Source organism: Drosophila ananassae, chromosome XL, assembly GCF_017639315.1.
Source record: "Drosophila ananassae strain 14024-0371.13 chromosome XL, ASM1763931v2, whole genome shotgun sequence".
Taxonomy (NCBI): Eukaryota; Metazoa; Arthropoda; class Insecta; order Diptera; family Drosophilidae; genus Drosophila; species Drosophila ananassae.
In genome coordinates, this window is record NC_057931.1 from 10,544,690 (window position 1) to 10,561,707 (window position 17,018).

General features: G+C 45.6%; 7 protein-coding genes across 7 annotated transcripts; 5 read left to right on the plus strand and 2 right to left on the minus strand.

The window, feature by feature from the left end:
* The first annotated feature begins 61 nt into the window (after positions 1-61).
* Positions 62-2,291, plus strand: LOC6504862 (cytochrome P450 4ae1). Its single transcript, XM_001966437.4, has 4 exons — positions 62-622; positions 679-1,135; positions 1,193-1,725; positions 1,784-2,291. The coding sequence occupies exons 1-4, from the start codon at positions 457-459 to the stop codon at positions 2,119-2,121; spliced, it is 1,494 nt and encodes a 497-aa protein (XP_001966473.1). The 5' UTR covers positions 62-456; the 3' UTR covers positions 2,122-2,291.
* A 119-nt stretch (positions 2,292-2,410) lies between these two features.
* LOC6504863 (exopolyphosphatase PRUNE1) lies at positions 2,411-4,073 on the plus strand. Its single transcript, XM_001966438.4, has 2 exons — positions 2,411-2,723; positions 2,780-4,073. Exons 1-2 carry the CDS (start codon positions 2,676-2,678, stop codon positions 3,947-3,949), a joined length of 1,218 nt encoding a protein of 405 aa, XP_001966474.1. The 5' UTR covers positions 2,411-2,675; the 3' UTR covers positions 3,950-4,073.
* LOC6504648 (60S ribosomal export protein NMD3) lies at positions 3,968-5,825 on the minus strand. The gene is made up of 2 exons (XM_001966439.4): positions 4,780-5,825; positions 3,968-4,718 (listed from the first exon to the last, which is right to left on the minus strand). Exons 1-2 carry the CDS (start codon positions 5,709-5,711, stop codon positions 4,082-4,084), a joined length of 1,569 nt encoding a protein of 522 aa, XP_001966475.1. The 5' UTR covers positions 5,712-5,825; the 3' UTR covers positions 3,968-4,081.
* Positions 5,826-6,021: 196 nt separating this feature from the next.
* On the plus strand, positions 6,022-6,401 carry LOC6504864. The gene has a single exon (XM_001966440.4). It carries the CDS (start codon positions 6,114-6,116, stop codon positions 6,324-6,326), a length of 213 nt encoding a protein of 70 aa, XP_001966476.1. The 5' UTR covers positions 6,022-6,113; the 3' UTR covers positions 6,327-6,401.
* Positions 6,402-8,321: 1,920 nt separating this feature from the next.
* Positions 8,322-9,191, plus strand: LOC6504866 (keratin-associated protein 19-2). The gene is made up of 2 exons (XM_001966441.3): positions 8,322-8,420; positions 8,695-9,191. The coding sequence occupies exons 1-2, from the start codon at positions 8,409-8,411 to the stop codon at positions 8,995-8,997; spliced, it is 315 nt and encodes a 104-aa protein (XP_001966477.1). The 5' UTR covers positions 8,322-8,408; the 3' UTR covers positions 8,998-9,191.
* Positions 9,192-9,256: 65 nt separating this feature from the next.
* LOC6504867 (GPI-anchored hemophore cfmA) lies at positions 9,257-10,155 on the plus strand. The gene has a single exon (XM_001966442.4). It carries the CDS (start codon positions 9,377-9,379, stop codon positions 9,980-9,982), a length of 606 nt encoding a protein of 201 aa, XP_001966478.1. The 5' UTR covers positions 9,257-9,376; the 3' UTR covers positions 9,983-10,155.
* Positions 10,156-14,631: 4,476 nt separating this feature from the next.
* Positions 14,632-15,862, minus strand: LOC6504647. The gene is made up of 2 exons (XM_001966443.4): positions 15,734-15,862; positions 14,632-15,647 (listed from the first exon to the last, which is right to left on the minus strand). The coding sequence occupies exon 2, from the start codon at positions 15,600-15,602 to the stop codon at positions 14,991-14,993; it is 612 nt and encodes a 203-aa protein (XP_001966479.1). The 5' UTR covers positions 15,603-15,647; positions 15,734-15,862; the 3' UTR covers positions 14,632-14,990.
* Between the last annotated feature and the right edge of the window lie 1,156 nt (positions 15,863-17,018).

Genomic DNA, 17,018 nt, shown 5'->3' on the forward strand with positions numbered 1-17,018 from the left:
TATTTATTAAAACTGTCCCAGTTATCTTTGCTCTAGAAACCAGGTTCCAGGTGTACCCATGAGTACACCTTCGATAGTTTCCATAATTCCACCTTATCTTCGTACACTTTCTTATCCAACCGGCCGTGTCATTAAACATTGTTTCTTGTTGTTTGTGTTTTTTTTTAATTGATTTTTCACTTAGTGGCCAGCTGTTTCTCGCTAGGATCGTGCCTCTCGCTCCACCTGGTGCTCCCTGGCGATGACCAGGCGCCGTCTTTGTCGCACCAGAGGCGCATTATTTGAATCGCATTACTTACATAAACAACCTATATGCTATATATGTCCGGTGGCATTGTATAAATAGGTTTATCGCCGCTTGGGTTAATCCGCCATTCATTTTAGTGGAACTAGTGTTACTAGTGATAACCGCCAAGTGGGTCCATGCATTCCTCCAGCTGATACCGTGGACATAACATGCTAGTGGCCTGGCTGCTGGCACTTCTTCTGGCCCGTCTTGTGGCCTGGCTGATCCAGTTGGCGGTTAAGGAGGTGCGACATCCGTTGCGCGGAATAGTCCCACATGTCTCCAACATCCCAGTGGTGGGATCTGCCTGGCAGATGCGCTCCTTTCAGCCGGACAGTACGCATACCCCATCCCCATTTTCCTCTCCTCTCATTTATTATTAATTTTTTTAGATTTACATGCAAAGTTTGCAGAATATTGCCAGCGATTTGGTCGCAGCTTCATGGGCACTGTCTTCGGACACTGTGTGGTGGTCACTGCCGAGCCGCAGTACGTGGATGCACTGCTTCACAGCCAACAGCACCTGAGGAAGGGGACGCTGTACGGCGCCCTGCGCGGCTGGCTGGGGAATGGACTGCTCCTCAGTCGTGGCGAAGACTGGCGCACGATGCGAAAAATCATAACGCCCACGTTTCACTTCAGCATCTTGGAGCAGTTCGTGGAGGTCTTTGACAGACAGAGCCGGGTTCTGGTGCAGCAGTTGGAGCCTCTGGCGGACGGCCAGCAAGTGGTGAACATCTATCCCTATGCAGGATTGGCGGCTCTCGACATCATCATGGAAACAGCCATGGGCGTACGAGTGGAGGCGCAAAAGGATGCCGATTCCAAGGTGGTTCGCGCCGTGAAAGAGTAAGAGATCCTGGAGAGATGCTACTTTAAATATAATGATTTTTTTTATTTCCACAGCCTCACCAACATCCTGGCCATTCGTTTCATGCGGCCACATCTCTTGCCCCTCTTCCTTTTCCGCTGGTTCTGGCCCAGTGGCTACAAGAACCAAATCGAGGGCGTCCAGTGTCTTCATCAGTTCACCGACACCGTCATTGAGCAGCGAAGGAAGCTGCTGGAGGATCATCCGGACGATGCCGAGACGGGGAAGCACCATGCCCTCCTGGACACACTGCTGCGTGCCACTTGCGACGGGAAACCCCTAACGGACCGACAAATCCGGGACGAGGTCAACACTTTCATCTTTGAGGGCCATGACACCACCACCTCGGCAGCTTCCTTCTGCTTGTATCTGCTCTCCCGGCATGCGGACGTGCAGCAGAGACTGTTCGAGGAGCTGAGAGAACACTATGGCCAGGATATGGAGCAGCGAGTGGTCTACGGGGATTTCGCCGTCTTGCCTTATTTGAATTGCGTCGTCAAGGAGGCGCTGCGTCTGTATCCGCCCATTCCAGCTGTGGCCCGGTTTCTGGAAAAAGATTTGATGATAGGTAAGTGTGATATTTCAAGGAGGAATCCTTCCAACACCGATGATACCTTCCCTTCCAGATGGTGGTCATATTCCCGCCAGAACCAATGTGGTTGTCCTGCTGTGGCAGCTCCTGCGCGACGACAAACTCTTTCCGGATCCCCTCAGCTTCCGTCCGGAACGACATTTGGATGTGGAGACATCCAATCTGGCGGCCTACAGCTATATACCCTTCTCGGCGGGTCCCAGGAACTGCATTGGCCAGAAGTTTGCTCTCCTGGAGATGAAGACCATGGTGATACAGCTCCTCAGGCACTACCAGTTGCTCAATCTTGGCGTGGATGTGGAGCCCTCCATTAAGATTGTGCTAAGATCCCGCACTGGTGTCAATTTTGGGCTTCGAAGGCGGGATTACTGATATTTTAAGTTTATTTTGGTTGAGTTTTGACCGGCGATAACAAATCAAAAGTTATCGATATCGAAAAAGCTCTGCCTTTCTGTCGCAAAAGACCGTTATTTTTTAAAAATCAGCCTTTGTTTGTAGATTAATGAAATATGTATTAATAAAGTCATCTCAGTCATAAAAAGAAAAACAAATAGCTTAAAAGAATATGTAAATAATTTATGTAAGCCGTTTAATCTTCTGAGGTGATAAGAAGTATAATGACAGATGAGCTGATTAAGACTATACTTTAGATTCTGCTTGAAAACAAAGTAGGTCATCACGTTTCCTTTCTGACTAAATATCAGCTTATAATAATATTTCTTCATTAAAAAAGGACTAAGAAGAAATCCTTTTTTTTAAATATTATTCCAACGAGGAACAAATTGCGATTTTTTGAAGCTTTTTTTTGAGCTTAAATCAGCTGATTGCCTATCGAAGTAACTGTTGAATTCGCGGCTAAGGTTTCGGGACAGTTTTCCGGGTCTTCTTCACCTTCCGAGAGCACCGTGGGGTCTGCACCTGGAAAAATGTGTTTCCAGCGCTACCTGGCGCAAGTCCGGACCACTTTGGGTCGGGTGAGTATCTCATGGTTCCGGCTAGATCCCCAACACTAATAGGGTTTCTCTTTCAGCATTTGACAGAAACTTCTCCGGCAGCTTGGGCTGCTGTTCCCACTCATCCCAACCGGAAACTGCATCTGGTGCTGGGTAATGAATCCTGTGACCTGGATTCCGCCGTCTCTGCCATGACCTTGGCGTTTGTCTATGCCCAGCGGAATCGGGAGCACGATTATGTGCCTGTGCTGAACATTCCTCGCCGGGATTACCCCCTGAAAACGGAAGTGGGCCATATGTTTGGCAAGTGTGGGATATCTGAGCCGGTTCTGCTCTTCCGTGATGACTTGCCCAAGGAAATGACCCGGGATATCAGCGTTATCCTCGTGGATCATCATGTGAGTTCGCTGGCGCCGAACGTGACCCAGATCCTGGACCACAGGCCACTGGATGACGGTGCTCCAGACTATAAGCTCCTCTCTGCCAGCTGTGAAAAGAATATCGACCCAACCGTGGGCTCCTGTGCCACTCTGGTGGCTGAGCGTTACCTGGCCGAGAATGAGCCACGATCTCAGAACGTAGCCCAGCTCCTCCACGCCACAATTGTCCTGGATACCATTAACTTTTCGCCAACGGCCAAGAGATTCGGTCCGCGGGACCAATGCATGGTACAGAACCTGGAACTGGAGCTGGGCCTGGGCAAGGATCAGCGTCCCCAGCTGTTCGATGAACTGGTGGCCGCCAGGGCCGACATAAGCAAGCTCAAGTTGGCGGAGGTGCTGCGCAAGGATATGAAAATGCTCTCCACGGATCGTCAGGAGGTTCCCCTCGCCGGAATGCCCATCCTCGTAAGGGATTTCGTGGACAAGAAGGGTGCAGAAGTGGCTGTGAAGGAGTTCGCCGTAAACAGTAATCTCCTAGTGCTTCTGGGCATGTATGTGGATCCCGCCGACGGACAGGTGCGGCGCGATGTTGGCCTTATCTCGCTCTCCGGCCAAAGCCAGCTGGTGGAACGCGTCAGGCAGGCTCTGGTGAAGTCGAGCGATCCGGATCTACAGCTGCGCCCTCACGACGTGGAAACCCAGTTCATGGGCGGATGTTTCCTGCGCCAGGACAACGTGCAGGCCACCCGAAAGCACATCCTGCCAATTGTGAAGGAAGCACTGCTCGACTGGGAGGCCGAGCACTGCTGCGACTGCGAGGAGGTGATCTACTTCAAGGAGAAGCCGCAGCTGGGCCTCTCGTAGGAAATGAAAAGACTTGGGTACGATTTTGGTACACCCACTCCCAATGGAAGTGTTCTTGGTTAATTATTAGAATTATGTACAGATCATACATGGGTAAAAGATTAAAAAAAAGAAGCTATATTAACGGACAATCTACAACTGTGGCTCCGGTTCCTCGGCCCCTGCATCCTCGCCCATCTCATCGTCGGCGCACTCCAGCGTCATGTCCTCCATCATCTCCTCCAGCGTGATCTGTGGCACGTCGCTGTTGCCAGCTTGCAGGTCGATGGGCGCCGTTTTGTTGCTATCGCGATAGATGTTAATTTGTCCGCGCAGATCCTCATGATCCTCCAGATCGTCGAGGAACTCGTGGTAATCGTGCTTGCTGCGCTCATCCGTTGCCTCTGCTGCCAGATGCTTGATCTTCCACAGCCGCTGGCTGAGACGCGTCTGGCGATCGTAGTGCTTGCGAACTAGAATCACGTCTGGCACTTGCTCGGGCGTTAGCTTCTCGAACTCGGGATCATTGATGTTCGCCTCGCCGGTGTTGTAGCCCATCACAGAGTCGCCGACCTTCAGCAGATGACCCAGGTGGGAGCGTGTGTGAATGGGGTTGTCGTTGATGCCCAGTTCCGAGGCACGCAGCACCCAAATGTCGCAGAGGGCGTGCTTGAAAGATACTTGGCCCTGGCCGGGGTAGGTTTTGCGGTCCTTCTCCAGGATGACATCAATGTCCATGACCACGTACTCCACCAGCTGCTTGGGATTGCAGATGGCCTCGAAGGGAGCCCTGTAGAAAGAAAATCAAACATTAATCCTCTAAAGCAGCAGGAAAGAGCGAGAAAACCAACCTGAAGTAAACCTGGGAAGTGAGTTCTGCAATCTGGGCGGTCAGGGGATCGATCAAATGGATGCTGCTGGAGACACGGTTGACCAGACAGACAGGCGAGAGGTTGCCCAACTGGTGGCGGAGCTTCTTGGACAGGCAGACAGCGCTGTCTTTGGAAACAGGAGCAATCTCGTAGGACCAGTTGTACTTGTAGTTATAGTTGTTGCTGTGGATGTCGTGCGAGATGAGACGCTTCGAGGTGGTCACCTTGCCGGGCACCATGGTCTGTAGGAAGTCGATCATGCGCCGGGCATGGTTATCGTTGGCGTAGAAGAAGTCCAGACCGCCGTGCTCCGGTTTGATGCCCAGGGTGTTCTCGTGGGCTTTGTGCTTGAGAATCAGCTGCTCCAGATAGTAAAATGTCTTTTTGTTCTCCGCCCGCTGACGCACTTGGACCAGACAGCGCCAGAAGTCCTTGGCCTCGGTACGATGGCAGTCGTTGCACATCTGATTCTGAACTGTGAACTCCACGACGAAGACCTGCTGCAGCACTGTGCCTCCGGTGATCTCGCCATGAACTGTCAGTTTCACCTTGATACGCTTCGAGTGCTGCTCTGTCCAGATGAAGCCAGCATCTACCAGTTTCACCTCCTTCAGGCCCTTGAGCTTCTTGAGGCAGACGGCCAGGAGTTCGCGGGACTCGAGGGAGGCCTGGATCCATTCGTTCGGCGGCTGGAGGTAGCGTTCGCAGTTACGACAGAAGTGCAGCACCGCCTGCTTGGGTATGTTCTCCGTAATGTCGACATGGTTGCGCAGACAAGTGACGCACATGTTGGCCGGATTCGATTGGATGGGCACGCCACACTCGCAGCAGAGAATCATGGTGTTGGCGACTCCGCTTTTGATGCTATCCCCGCCGCCCAGAGGACTGACGCCCTCGTAGTCCTGCTCCATTTAGTCCTTGTTAATTAAAAACACGATAATTTCACAACGCCTTTCCAATTGAGTTTGTCAACACGTGTGGATCGCTGGTGATGGCCTAATAGCGATGTAAGGAACCTACACTTTTTCGATAACGATTTTCGGAATTTGGAATTTGTTTTGGGACCAAAAAATGCGTTCAAAAAGACTTAAACAAAATCAAATTTCTTCTGTTTCATGCTAAATAAAACAAATAACAAATTAAATCAGTTTAAAATGTAAAATTCTGCGCAGTATATATCGAAAAATGTTCTAAACTTATCGATAACCCGCCCGGTTCCTCCTCTGGCACTCTCTCCTCCCTATTTCTGTGATTGAATAAAAAAAAAAACAGACGACCCTTTTAGAAGACACGGGAATTCCTGGATTTCCGTCATGCAGAAGAAGCCCATCAACGCCAACTCTCTGCTGGACAAGCTGCACCGCGGCGCCGTCTATGCCTGCATCGGAGTTACCCTCTACGGAACGTATATTCTCGGCATGCGCTATTACCATTACTACACGGTCATCCGGCCGGAGAAGCAGCAGGCGGAGCTGAAGCTACTCGACGAAGGTGCCGCCGACAAGGCCAAGGAGCTGAAATACTAGAGCCACTGCATCCGTTCCTGCATCCCGTTTTTTTTGTTTATGTCTGTTAAGAGCAATAAATTGTAAGGAAATGTCGTCGATTTGTTGTTGTGTAACACCAATGAGCAGCTGTCCAGATATCCAGCGAAACGAGCTGCCCGGCGGGCTTGGCCTATCCAAGATCTGACCCTGGTGGCCAATAACAATAAGCCATTAACCGTAAATCACAACGGCCACAATGGGGAATCAATCAAATCAAAGCCTCCAGCTCCAGCCCCAGCCCGTCGTCTAGAATTAGCCAAGAATTATAATTTAACTGGCAATCAAAAATGTTGTCATCTCCGATCGTGACCAGTCGTCAGATCCGTTGGCTAAACAAGCATAGCTTCCGCTTGCCCAACTGCCTGGGCTGGCCATCTTAAGGGGGGCACCTCATAAATAAGCATGCAAAAATACTCGATAGCCCCTCAGCAGATAATAAAACTTAAAGGGTTCCCATTAAAAAAAAAGTTAGTTTATAGTTTTGATTTATTTTGAAAAGATAAAGAAGGCTGTCCCCCCCTTCAACTGGTAATGCATTCTCGCGTGCATTCACCCCATCCAAGTCATCCGATCTGAGCATTAATATTAAATGCTGCCAAAGCAAGCCCACTAACAATGGATCCAGCCAAGTTGCCACCCACTTTTCGATGACGAGAGACGTCGCCGGTTGTGAAAATGCGCTTGCATTACAGATTCAGATTCGGATTCGGAATCGTCGCTTTTCCATGCTTCATTCAACAATGTTGCCGCCGGCGTTGCTTCATTCATGGCCTGGCTCACCTCTGCTCCCTCCGCTATGGGTCTGGGTCTGGGAATGAGAGTGCCAGTGGAAGCGGGAGCGGGAGCGGGAGCTGAAGCTGGGGCGGCACTGGAAGCGGTGTGGCGCTGGGCTTGCAATTGCCACTGCGGTCAAGGTCGTTCTTCGTAATAGCAGCAAACGGAAATGATGGGTCGGAGGTTGTCCCAAATAATAGATACCTAGTTTCTAAGGAATTGTGTAAATTTAAGAGGAGATAGGTTATGGAATCTATGTTTAAGAGGCCCTTATTTTTATATTGTTTCTCAAGATTATAGAAGCTTATGACCCAGTCTAGTATACCCTTCCGTCTCAGCCACAGATCCCAACAGAAATCGTGCAGTTTGGATATTCTTTCGATAAGAGTTTGCAATGGTAATGATCTGGCAGAGATCGCAGCTCGCCGACTGGCTGCCTGGCAGCTTAATTAAAAATGCCAAAATGCTGTAAACGTGCAATTGTTCATAATTTGTATATAATGGTGTGTATATCCATGTGGCATCCAACCCCAGCAGCGGGCCCTTCCCGCCGCCGCCACTGCCACTGCAATTCCCACGGGGCTTGTGGCATTTTAATTTTCTGATTTCGAATTTGGCCCAGCTTCTGGGGCTGTAGACTCCACTGGGTTTAGGCAATGCCCTGCCACGCCCACGCCCCCCACCCCATGGTAATGGGATCTGGGCAGGGAGTGAAAGTGTTATACGATATGTGTGTGTGTAAGTGATTGTGGAACGCATAAGTTGCATGTTGCATGTGGATCGTATTGCTTTAACGGAAATGTAAGAAAAACTCGACAAGATTATATACAAATATTGCTCAATTTCTGAATAAAAAATGTTAGAATTTCGTTTCTGATTGCAATTATAACAGATATCGTTAGTTGCCACGCCCACTGCAGGCCGCCGGATGAGCGTCTGGCTTGCTGGCTGACTGTCTCACTGGATGGATGGATGACCTTTTGGATGGAAACATAAACAATATTCGATTTCAAGTCCTCAACCCGTCATGCATTCAATTCAGCTGCAACAATCGCTGATGTTGTTGCTGCTGTTGCTGTTGCTGCTGCTGTTGCTGATTGTTGTTGCTGTTGGTGCTGCTGCTGCTGTTGTCAGTTTGCATAATTGCTAACTGTAGCAGCTCAGTAACAATAACAAGCTGGGTTGGGGTATAAAAAGCCTGGCCAACCATCTACCATCAACAAACCTTGCCGGTCACCCAACTCGTCAACTAGCAACATCTGCAACATCAACAGCAACAGCAGCAACATGAAGTTCTTGGTAAGACTGGAGAGCAATCATCGCAAGGATAATACCTCAAAGGATTAAAAATGTGTTCAAAGTGCTTGAAAAAGGAGTTTTTTAAATATAAACTATTGAATCCTTTTTTTTTTGAGTGAAACACAAGGATACAAGTTAAGAAAAGTGAAAGGACATGTGCAATTGATATATTTTTTTTGTGTTTTTGAATTTTAAATCCCTAAAATAGTACCTAAAAAGGATAAAGCCTCTTGAAAAGTGATCTTAACTTCCGAAATCCTTTATTTTCTCGCAGTGCACTTTCGTTATCCTGGCCATCTGCCTGATGGGAGCCTGGGCGGCAGTCTCTGAGCCTGCTCCGGAGGCCGTGGAGCCCGAAGTGGCCTCCGCCCTGGGCGAGAAGAAGACGGAGAAGCGCGGAATCTACGGCTTTGGCTATGGACACGGATACGGAGGCTACGGACATGGACACTACGGTGGATTCGGCTATGGAGGAAGTCCCTACTATGGAGGATATGGCTATGTGCACCATGCTCCCTACTATGGTGGCCACCATGGCTACTATCCCTACCATCACGGTCACTATGGATTCTACTAAAAAGAAAAAAGACAAAAAACAAAAAAAATGAAAGGCAGTACAAGGATCATCCCCTCACGGATCATAATGTATATTTTTTTTCGATCGCTTCACCTTCATTGCTGCACCCATCATAACTTTAAATATATATTTCATTTTTTTTCGTAAACTATACACTCAACTCAAATAAATGTCCTTAAAAAGCTAAAAAAAAACTTATAGAACTTAATACCAGATAAGATCCGATAGTGCTTGGAAAGTGATCTATAAGTCATCTCTAGAATAGTTTTCAGATCTGGCAATACTTCGCGATTAACTGTTAATAACTTCCATTAGACGCCCAGATTATTTTCTGGAAGATACAAGAGCTTGTGAAGATTGAGGAAAGAAAAGTGGAAAAATGCTAAAACGCGACCTACAGAGCATCACCCTGAAGCTCTCCGATCTCAAGGAGTACGAGGTGGTCCGCCAGAAGCGCAAGAACCTCAAGGCGCAAGGTCCTCGACCCAGGCTCTCCATGGATGCCCTGGCCAGCGACGATATACCCTCCACTTCGGGCACGGCCACCAGTTCCTGCTCCCAAACCTGCACTGGAACGGGCCCAGGATCAAGTTCAGGATCAGGTTCGGGCTCTGGCTCCGGATCTATTTCTTTGTCCGGCTCGGGACCGCGATCGGAGACGCCTTCATCGGCATCCTATACGAATTCCACCACTCCCACGGGCATTACCCAGGAGGAGGTATTCCGGCCCTCGTCGGCTGTTACTGGCACCACTTCCGGATCCATGGACGATGTGAGTGTGGCCGCTGTAGTGGATGATACGGACACCATTGACGAGCTGAGCGACGACAACTGGCAGGATCTGAATGCGGAAACCAATACGGACACGAACGATACCATTGAAGAGGTCATCGAGGAGGAGCAGGAGGTGGAGGGTCGCGAGGAAGGCGAGGAGGAGGACGATGACGAGGAGGCGGAGGAGGACGGAGCCAGGGGAGGCATCTAAAGAGGATCCTGTCCCAGGGATCCCATCTCCCTTTTTTTATTACATTCCAATCACTACTCAATTTTATTCACAAATATTTACATTCCACTTACTACTCTTATATATTTATATTCACCAACACATCTTGTATACGATACCTTCTAGGTACATTAAAAAGTAATTGCATGCTCTAATTCGATTTTTGGTAACATTTTGGAAAATATTTAGAAAATATTCAAACCCTCGTAAGAGCTTAAAAAATGAAACTTGCATCCCTAGCGAAGGCTATATCTCGGCCGATATCCATCCGATTCTTGAGCGGAGTACCTTAATCGATTTCTGGATTAATTCTCCTCAATCCTGCATCAAAATCTCAAAGTAAAATTTTCCATCCCATTTTTCTAAAATTTTCTGATGGACCCCCTTCGAAAACGGGGAAAGTCAAGGAATATCAAAATATGGACCTTGCGAAGGCTATATCTCGATCAATATCTATCCTATCTTTCAGTGGAGTACCTTAATCGATTTCTAGATTAAATCTCCGCAATTCTGCATCAAAACCCGAAAATAATATTTTCGATCCCATTTTTCCAAAATTTTCTGATGGCGCCTCTTCTAAAGCCGGAAAAATATAAAAATATGGTCCTTGGAAAGTCTGTTTTTCGGCCAATACCCATGCGATCCTTAAGCGGATTACCTCAAACTTTCCATAGTTTGGTTCTTCACCTTGAGGCACTTCCACCTTGGACCGTTGTTCGCATTAATCGGATTTATTTAAAGTGCCCGGCTAGTGACTCCAACAGGTGGAAGAACAAGTGCAACAAGTGGCTGCCAGAAGCTGCTCGAGTTCCCTGCTGGCGTGTGAGAGCCCGAACACAAGGACTCACAAGTAATCCCCGCCAGAGGTGCCTGTAATCCCCAACAGATGGCGAAGTGCCACCCACCTTTATGATTATATTTTTTCTGCTTCTGATTCTAATGGCCGTGTAATCCCAGTCCCCAAGCCGAGTCGAGTGCTGATGCAACGTGATTGAACGAGTGTCCACGCCAAAGGAGGATGGGTGGGCAGTTGGGGTTGGCGTTTGGCCCACTGGTTGTGACCCCCTTGGTGGCCACGGTATATCCTATAAAAAGCTTCCAACGGAAAGCCTGCAAAGCTCACTGACGCAGCGGCGCTGCATTTTGAAACCGGCTGGCAAAGCTCCGGTTGGCCAAAAACCAAAACCAAAACACCAAACACCATCATCCTGTCGAGGTCGGGTCTCCGGCCCGGTTACGGTTACGGTTACGGTTTCCGTTTACGGCTAGCGGCATTTTGTTTTTATTTTTTTTTTTCTACGGCCGCAACGGTCGCTAATTACGGCCGTTTTGTTCTCCGCCGGAGTTGGCTTGCCAAGTGGGATTGCCAATTAATTACGTGACCGCATTCGATTTTCATTTTCGGTTTTTTTTGTTTTTTAAAAAGTGAGAGGAGGACACATTTTTCTTTTCTTGTTTTTTTTTTTTTTTTTGGGTTTGATGACGTTGACAGTTCCGTATCTGAGAATCTGGTGTCCGTGACCTGCAAGTAAGTGGCCAAGGATCGACCAGGATACGGTAGCCGGACCAAGCACGTGTCGGTGAAAGTGTATAAAAAATGAGAGATTACAAAAGGTAAGTGCAAGATAGACAGTTTTGGGGATAAAGGATGATTATCCTTTGCTGTTTCTTAAGGGATATTTGAATACTTATGATGTTTTTTAGGGTTTAGTATATATATTTTGTGAAAAAGTAAAGAATACTTATTAGAAAGAAATGTTAAACAATAAATATTGAAAAGAAAGAATAGGAATATTGAGTAGGTTTGAAAAATCATAAGTTTTTGAAACGTATATCCTGTTTTTGAAAGTTTATATTTTTTTTTTCTTAAAAAAACAGTAAGTTTTCAAAATTCTTTTAAAAGATATTATTTTAAACACGTTTTATATATTTTTTAAAACAAAAACTAAGCTATATAAGCTATTTTATAGTTAAACTATAGTTTTAAAAACCCCCTCTCCTCCGATTGGTAAGGATGTCTAAGTTCTATATCCAAGGATCCTAGCCAGTGCCAAAGAGGCGGATACCTTTCTCCAGAGACTCCTGTATCCTGTGCCCTGTACCGCGTATGTCCTGTGCCAGTGCATCGATATAACCACCTGTCACACACACACGAGACGCGCCACGTGCAGCCGTGCCACAAAAAAAAAAAAAGAGGTGAAAACAAAAGACACAAAGCGAGCAAAAGCGAGCAAAAAAAAATCAAAATATAATATAATAAAAAAGCGAGGAAGTGAAAGTGAAAAGTACGGTAAAGTACAGTGTTACCTGTTATGGTAAGGAATATAATGTCCTGTTAGTTTGTTTTTGGCAATCCTTTTACTATTTCACTGTAAACTCTGCTGTTTTCGCTCGAGCGCGCATGCCTTTCATTATCCGTGCATAATTAGCATTCACACACACCATCACACACTGTCACACACACCATCACACACTGCCACACACACTGGCACACACACGTGGAAGACGGAGGCCGAATGCGCCACACCTGAGGCTGAAAAATTAGCACTTGACACGAGATGCAAGATTCCAGAGATATAATACGTATGATTCCCGGCATTTTTTATAATACTAATTAAATTTTATGGTTTTTGTTTATTTGAGAAAATAAATATAAGTAAATAGGACTTGAAGGATGTCTGAAATAACAGTATCTTCAAATCTTTCTAAAGAGATAAAAAAGTATAGCATATCTTTCAGGGCAAGAAATTAAGAAAAACTTGAAGATAAGCTTAAAAGCGAAGTTTTGTTTATAAATCTTATCAAATAAACTTAAAACTGCCTAAAAACATGTTTTATTTCGTGAATAATACTATAAATAATAGATCCATGTATGTAACACTTATCAAATAAACAAAATTTCTATATTTCTTATTAAATAAACTTGAAAATGCTTAAAATTCTTATCAAGTATACCTAAAAATACTTTAGAAACCTATGTTTTTAAACTCAGTAAGAATATGATTAAGAAATAAACTAAAAAATGCTTAAAAATATATAATAATAATAAAGTAAAGTTATGAAACACCCGCCTGGTCTGTGAGTGCAGTACCTTTTAGGCAGAAAGTGTTGCAGCGACTGTGAGTGGGCATATCTGATTGCCGCTTCAACAGGTTGCCAAAGGAGTTGGCCCAACCCGGCCCGCCCAGGAGGCCATCTGACTGCCAGGGGCAGAGTGCCCTTGTGCCTCGTCCCGCTCTCCTCGGATCGACTTTGGGCCTGCAATATTAATGCCGCCCAAAAGGAGGCAGAACGCTCGCGCCACGACGACGACGAGTGCATGTTAAACAGAAGGCGGCGGCAGTGCAAACGACCCCGCCGAAGACACAGATACTAATATAGAGCTCCACCACTTTGGCCTACCGCCTCCCAGCCCTCTCCTGCCGTCTGCCCTTAGTTTTCGCGGCCTTTGCACTTGGCATTTGGCTTTTTAACCAGTTCTTCCTTATACCATCTATATATGTAGTCGGCTTTTAGGCTGCGGCCTGAAAAATGGCAATGCGGCATGTTATTCGTGTTATTCGTTTTCTCATTTTCTCATTTTCCGTGTCCTTTAAGCCGTGAAAAGTGGCAGCAAAACAAAATGGCCGTTGGATGATAGTTGTTTTTGTTATATATGTACGTATATTCTGAATGTCAATCTCGTTTTGTCAGCTAATTTGCATTTGCATGCATTTTCAAGTTGGCACATTATTATGGCATCGCCTTGGCAGTTCAATTTTCATTTTCCCAACTTCTGACTTCCACAACAATCAGTCGAGGTGAGGTGGGACAGGACCCTCCTACTGTCTTTTAGTGCCCTCCCCCCTCCCTATATTAGAGCCTCAAAGACAATTAAATCGATAAATTGCCAGAAACTGAGAATTATAATCGATTTGAAAGGCCTCCGTGGGGAGGTAGAAGATACTAGATACAAGATACAAGAGTCAGATATACTATAGATGGAATTTTATAACTAATTGGTAAGAAAATTAAGAATTTAAACTACGTTTTTATGTAAGATATATACAAGAATAATCTTAAAAAAGATTATAGGGCTTAAGACTTAAAAAAAAAAACTATAGTTTCCAAGGCTCTACTGTTTTTAAAAGTTATATCTCTTGAAGCTATAAAGTTACTAACCATATCCGGTACTTTTCCCGCCCTTTTTTTTCTTTAATTGTACTATGATTATCTTAAATCCTACTATATCTACTATATGATATTATATATTTTAAAGATATATCTTGAATCCTTTAAGTTACAATCCATACCCGGTACTTTTCCCGCCATTTTTCCTTTAAAATGTACCATGACCTATCTTAAATCCTCTCCCTTAGACTAGATTATCCTACTAGCTCTACTATATAACAGACCTTTCATTTCTATATCCCTCTTAACCTCCTACCATTTGGAACTTCCCAATCAAGTTTGATTACGAGGCTGGTGAATGCACCTATTAACACTCTGGCGAAACCTCGAAAAAATCCATATATAGATGAAAGGTATTTGACTTTGATAAGACAGGTCGTTGTCCAGCATATATATAGTCTATAGTCCAGAATCAAAGACCGGATCGGTGGTACTATATATCTAAGCTCAAGCCAATGGAATTTTACACTTGAAGAGCGACTCGAGACTCGGCTCTAATTTTATTTTTGGAGATCGTAGGAGATCGGATCGTAGACCCTTGGTGGGTGAGCTCTGTTGACCGAGATTCTGGGTGAGATTATCATGGCCCGTTGGGCATTATTTCTACTTCGCTCGAGAGTAACAAGAAATAGAACAAATCAAATCCAAAATGAAATGGCGAAGTTGAAACAAGTGGCCCATTAATCCGAGCCGGAGTCCGAGTCAGCATCCGAGGTGGTTTAAAAATAGCGATATATGCTCTTTAAAAATAGCTAAATGGGAGCTAGTGTGCTGGAGCTGGTGTGCTGGAGTGCGGGAGTCAGGAGCGGAGTGTGGGGACCTAACGTTGATAGCCATGGATGGAAAGTTTGGCGGCAACTTGACGCCACAGGCAGACGGGCATGGAGCAGGGTGCCTCTTGATTGACCATCGGAGTCCTCATCGCCGACAAGGAGAAGTTGAAGGAACCGAGTCCCCGGACACAGGCCGTACCCAGGACATAGGCACTATGGATGAGAGACACGGCCAGGACGGCCTTCTTCACCAGGCCGCTCCAGGTGCTCTTTTCGGCCTTTGGCGGCTCCTCGGGCGCCACCAGTTCGGCTGGTGGCTGTGACATAACCGACACCATATCGTCATCAGTTTCCTCCGAAGACTCCACTTCTGGTTCTTCTGGGGCCTGAGTTTGACTGCCCAGGCTGACCACCAGTTTGCCACAACACCCGTGACCCAGCTCCACCTCATCGGCCTCCAGTTCCTCTTCATAGAAGTCCCATGGCGGTGTCTCGTCCTCCAGCCGGGGTAAGTTCTGATCACAGATCCAGTTGAAGACCTCGATGGGGTCACTGGGCAGATGGAAGAGCTTGCACATCTCCTGCTGGGGCTCCTCCTCGTCCAGGCCGGCGGCCGTGCGGCGCCATTTGTATATATAGTCCAGTTGCGATAGGTCCATAATCTCTACGAAATATATGTTTTTCAAATGAAAAGTAATGAGTATCTGAAAAAGAGAAATAAATGTAATAGTTTTTCGTTAAAAATATAAATCAAAAAGTATAAAATCTGTAAAAATGATTTCCAACTTACATGTTTGAGTTCCCCGATAGATGTGGGTAGTAAGTTTAGTCCTGAGTCTCATATATTTTTGAATTTCTGACACAAAACCCCAAGGTATGCCATATTTCTATATTTTTTTGAAGATTCCCATCCCATTCAGATCCAGTCCTGGTGCTCCAGAATCCACAATCCGCCATCCATAATCCATAATCCATTGTGTTATCATCGAAATTGTAAATGGGGCGTGGCAATAGCCTATGTGGCACTATGCGGAATTAATTCCCGGTCCCGTTTTCCGGCCTTATCACTCCGGCCCATTCAATCGGTTATCAATATTGTCGCCTAACTAAATAATAATACCCATAAGGGGGTTATTAGTGATAGTGATTAGTGGTTGGTCGATCCGATCACGGGTTAGACGCTCAGAATTCATCTTCAACCTGTGACCGATCGGGGTCTGGAATGTGTATTTTTAGCATCTATTTGCTCAGCAAATTATGCGATCAGTGCTAGCCGATTTCCAATGTTGATCCATAGATGCGATGACTCGACTCGTCCAGCTTCCAGTTTAAAGCGGGGCATGATCAAGAAGCGAAAGTTTCATATTTATATGCTCTAATTCGATTCATGTTCTGTGGGGTATAACTGACTTCTTGATATTATAATTCTTAAGTGGTTCTGGCATATTTTAAGACAATAACAGGCTTAAAAAAAATTGTATTCTTCCTATTATAAATAAATAAATTATAATTTTAAAACACACAAATAAATTTAAAAAAGCTTTATTTTTTTCTATAATTCCCAACTAGTTTAGGGAACTTTTTGTTGACTTCTTAAGCCCAGAAGCCCACTGTGCCTGGTACTTCTCCCATGGATACAATTTAAAAAAAGAGATTTTGTCAAACCAACTTAAAAATAAATAAATAAATTATTTATATTAAATATTTGAAGCTTAAATTTTTTAGGGTATCCAATAATCCCAACAAATATCCATCACTATTTGTGTTTATTTTGATTTCGTTTTACGCACTGAGCTTAAGGCGAACAAAAATTTGTTAATTAATATTTAACACTAAGCCCAGAAAGGTGTAAGCCTACCCACCGCCCCTCTACACCTCTCTCCCCCTCGCCCCCTCTTAGCCAAATCACTCAACCTCTTGGCCACCAAAATTGGCGTGTTATTTGCTTTCGGACAACAATTGGAAACAAACAACAACAAAATGTATGAAAAAAAACGTGGACTGATAAGATTTTCTATAATTCGATCACTCTGTGGGTCTCTCTCTCTTGCTCTCTTATTCTATAAGCCACCTAT

What these genes read in the sequence shown, in the direction of transcription:
- LOC6504862 (XM_001966437.4), top strand. Translation starts at nt 457, where the DNA reads ATGCTAGTGGCCTGGCTGCTGGCACTTCTTCTGGCCCGTCTTGTGGCC. An exon ending in GCGCTCCTTTCAGCCGGACA is followed by an intron (nt 623 to 678) that starts GTACGCATACCC and finishes TAATTTTTTTAG; the next exon opens with ATTTACATGCAAAGTTTGCA. An exon ending in GTGGTTCGCGCCGTGAAAGA is followed by an intron (nt 1,136 to 1,192) that starts GTAAGAGATCCT and finishes TTATTTCCACAG; the next exon opens with CCTCACCAACATCCTGGCCA.
- LOC6504863 (XM_001966438.4), top strand. Translation starts at nt 2,676, where the DNA reads ATGTGTTTCCAGCGCTACCTGGCGCAAGTCCGGACCACTTTGGGTCGG. An exon ending in TCCGGACCACTTTGGGTCGG is followed by an intron (nt 2,724 to 2,779) that starts GTGAGTATCTCA and finishes TTTCTCTTTCAG; the next exon opens with CATTTGACAGAAACTTCTCC.
- LOC6504648 (XM_001966439.4), bottom strand. Translation starts at nt 5,711, where the DNA reads ATGGAGCAGGACTACGAGGGCGTCAGTCCTCTGGGCGGCGGGGATAGC. An exon ending in ACTTCCCAGGTTTACTTCAG is followed by an intron (nt 4,719 to 4,779) that starts GTTGGTTTTCTC and finishes TTCTTTCTACAG; the next exon opens with GGCTCCCTTCGAGGCCATCT.
- LOC6504864 (XM_001966440.4), top strand. Translation starts at nt 6,114, where the DNA reads ATGCAGAAGAAGCCCATCAACGCCAACTCTCTGCTGGACAAGCTGCAC.
- LOC6504867 (XM_001966442.4), top strand. Translation starts at nt 9,377, where the DNA reads ATGCTAAAACGCGACCTACAGAGCATCACCCTGAAGCTCTCCGATCTC.
- LOC6504647 (XM_001966443.4), bottom strand. Translation starts at nt 15,602, where the DNA reads ATGGACCTATCGCAACTGGACTATATATACAAATGGCGCCGCACGGCC.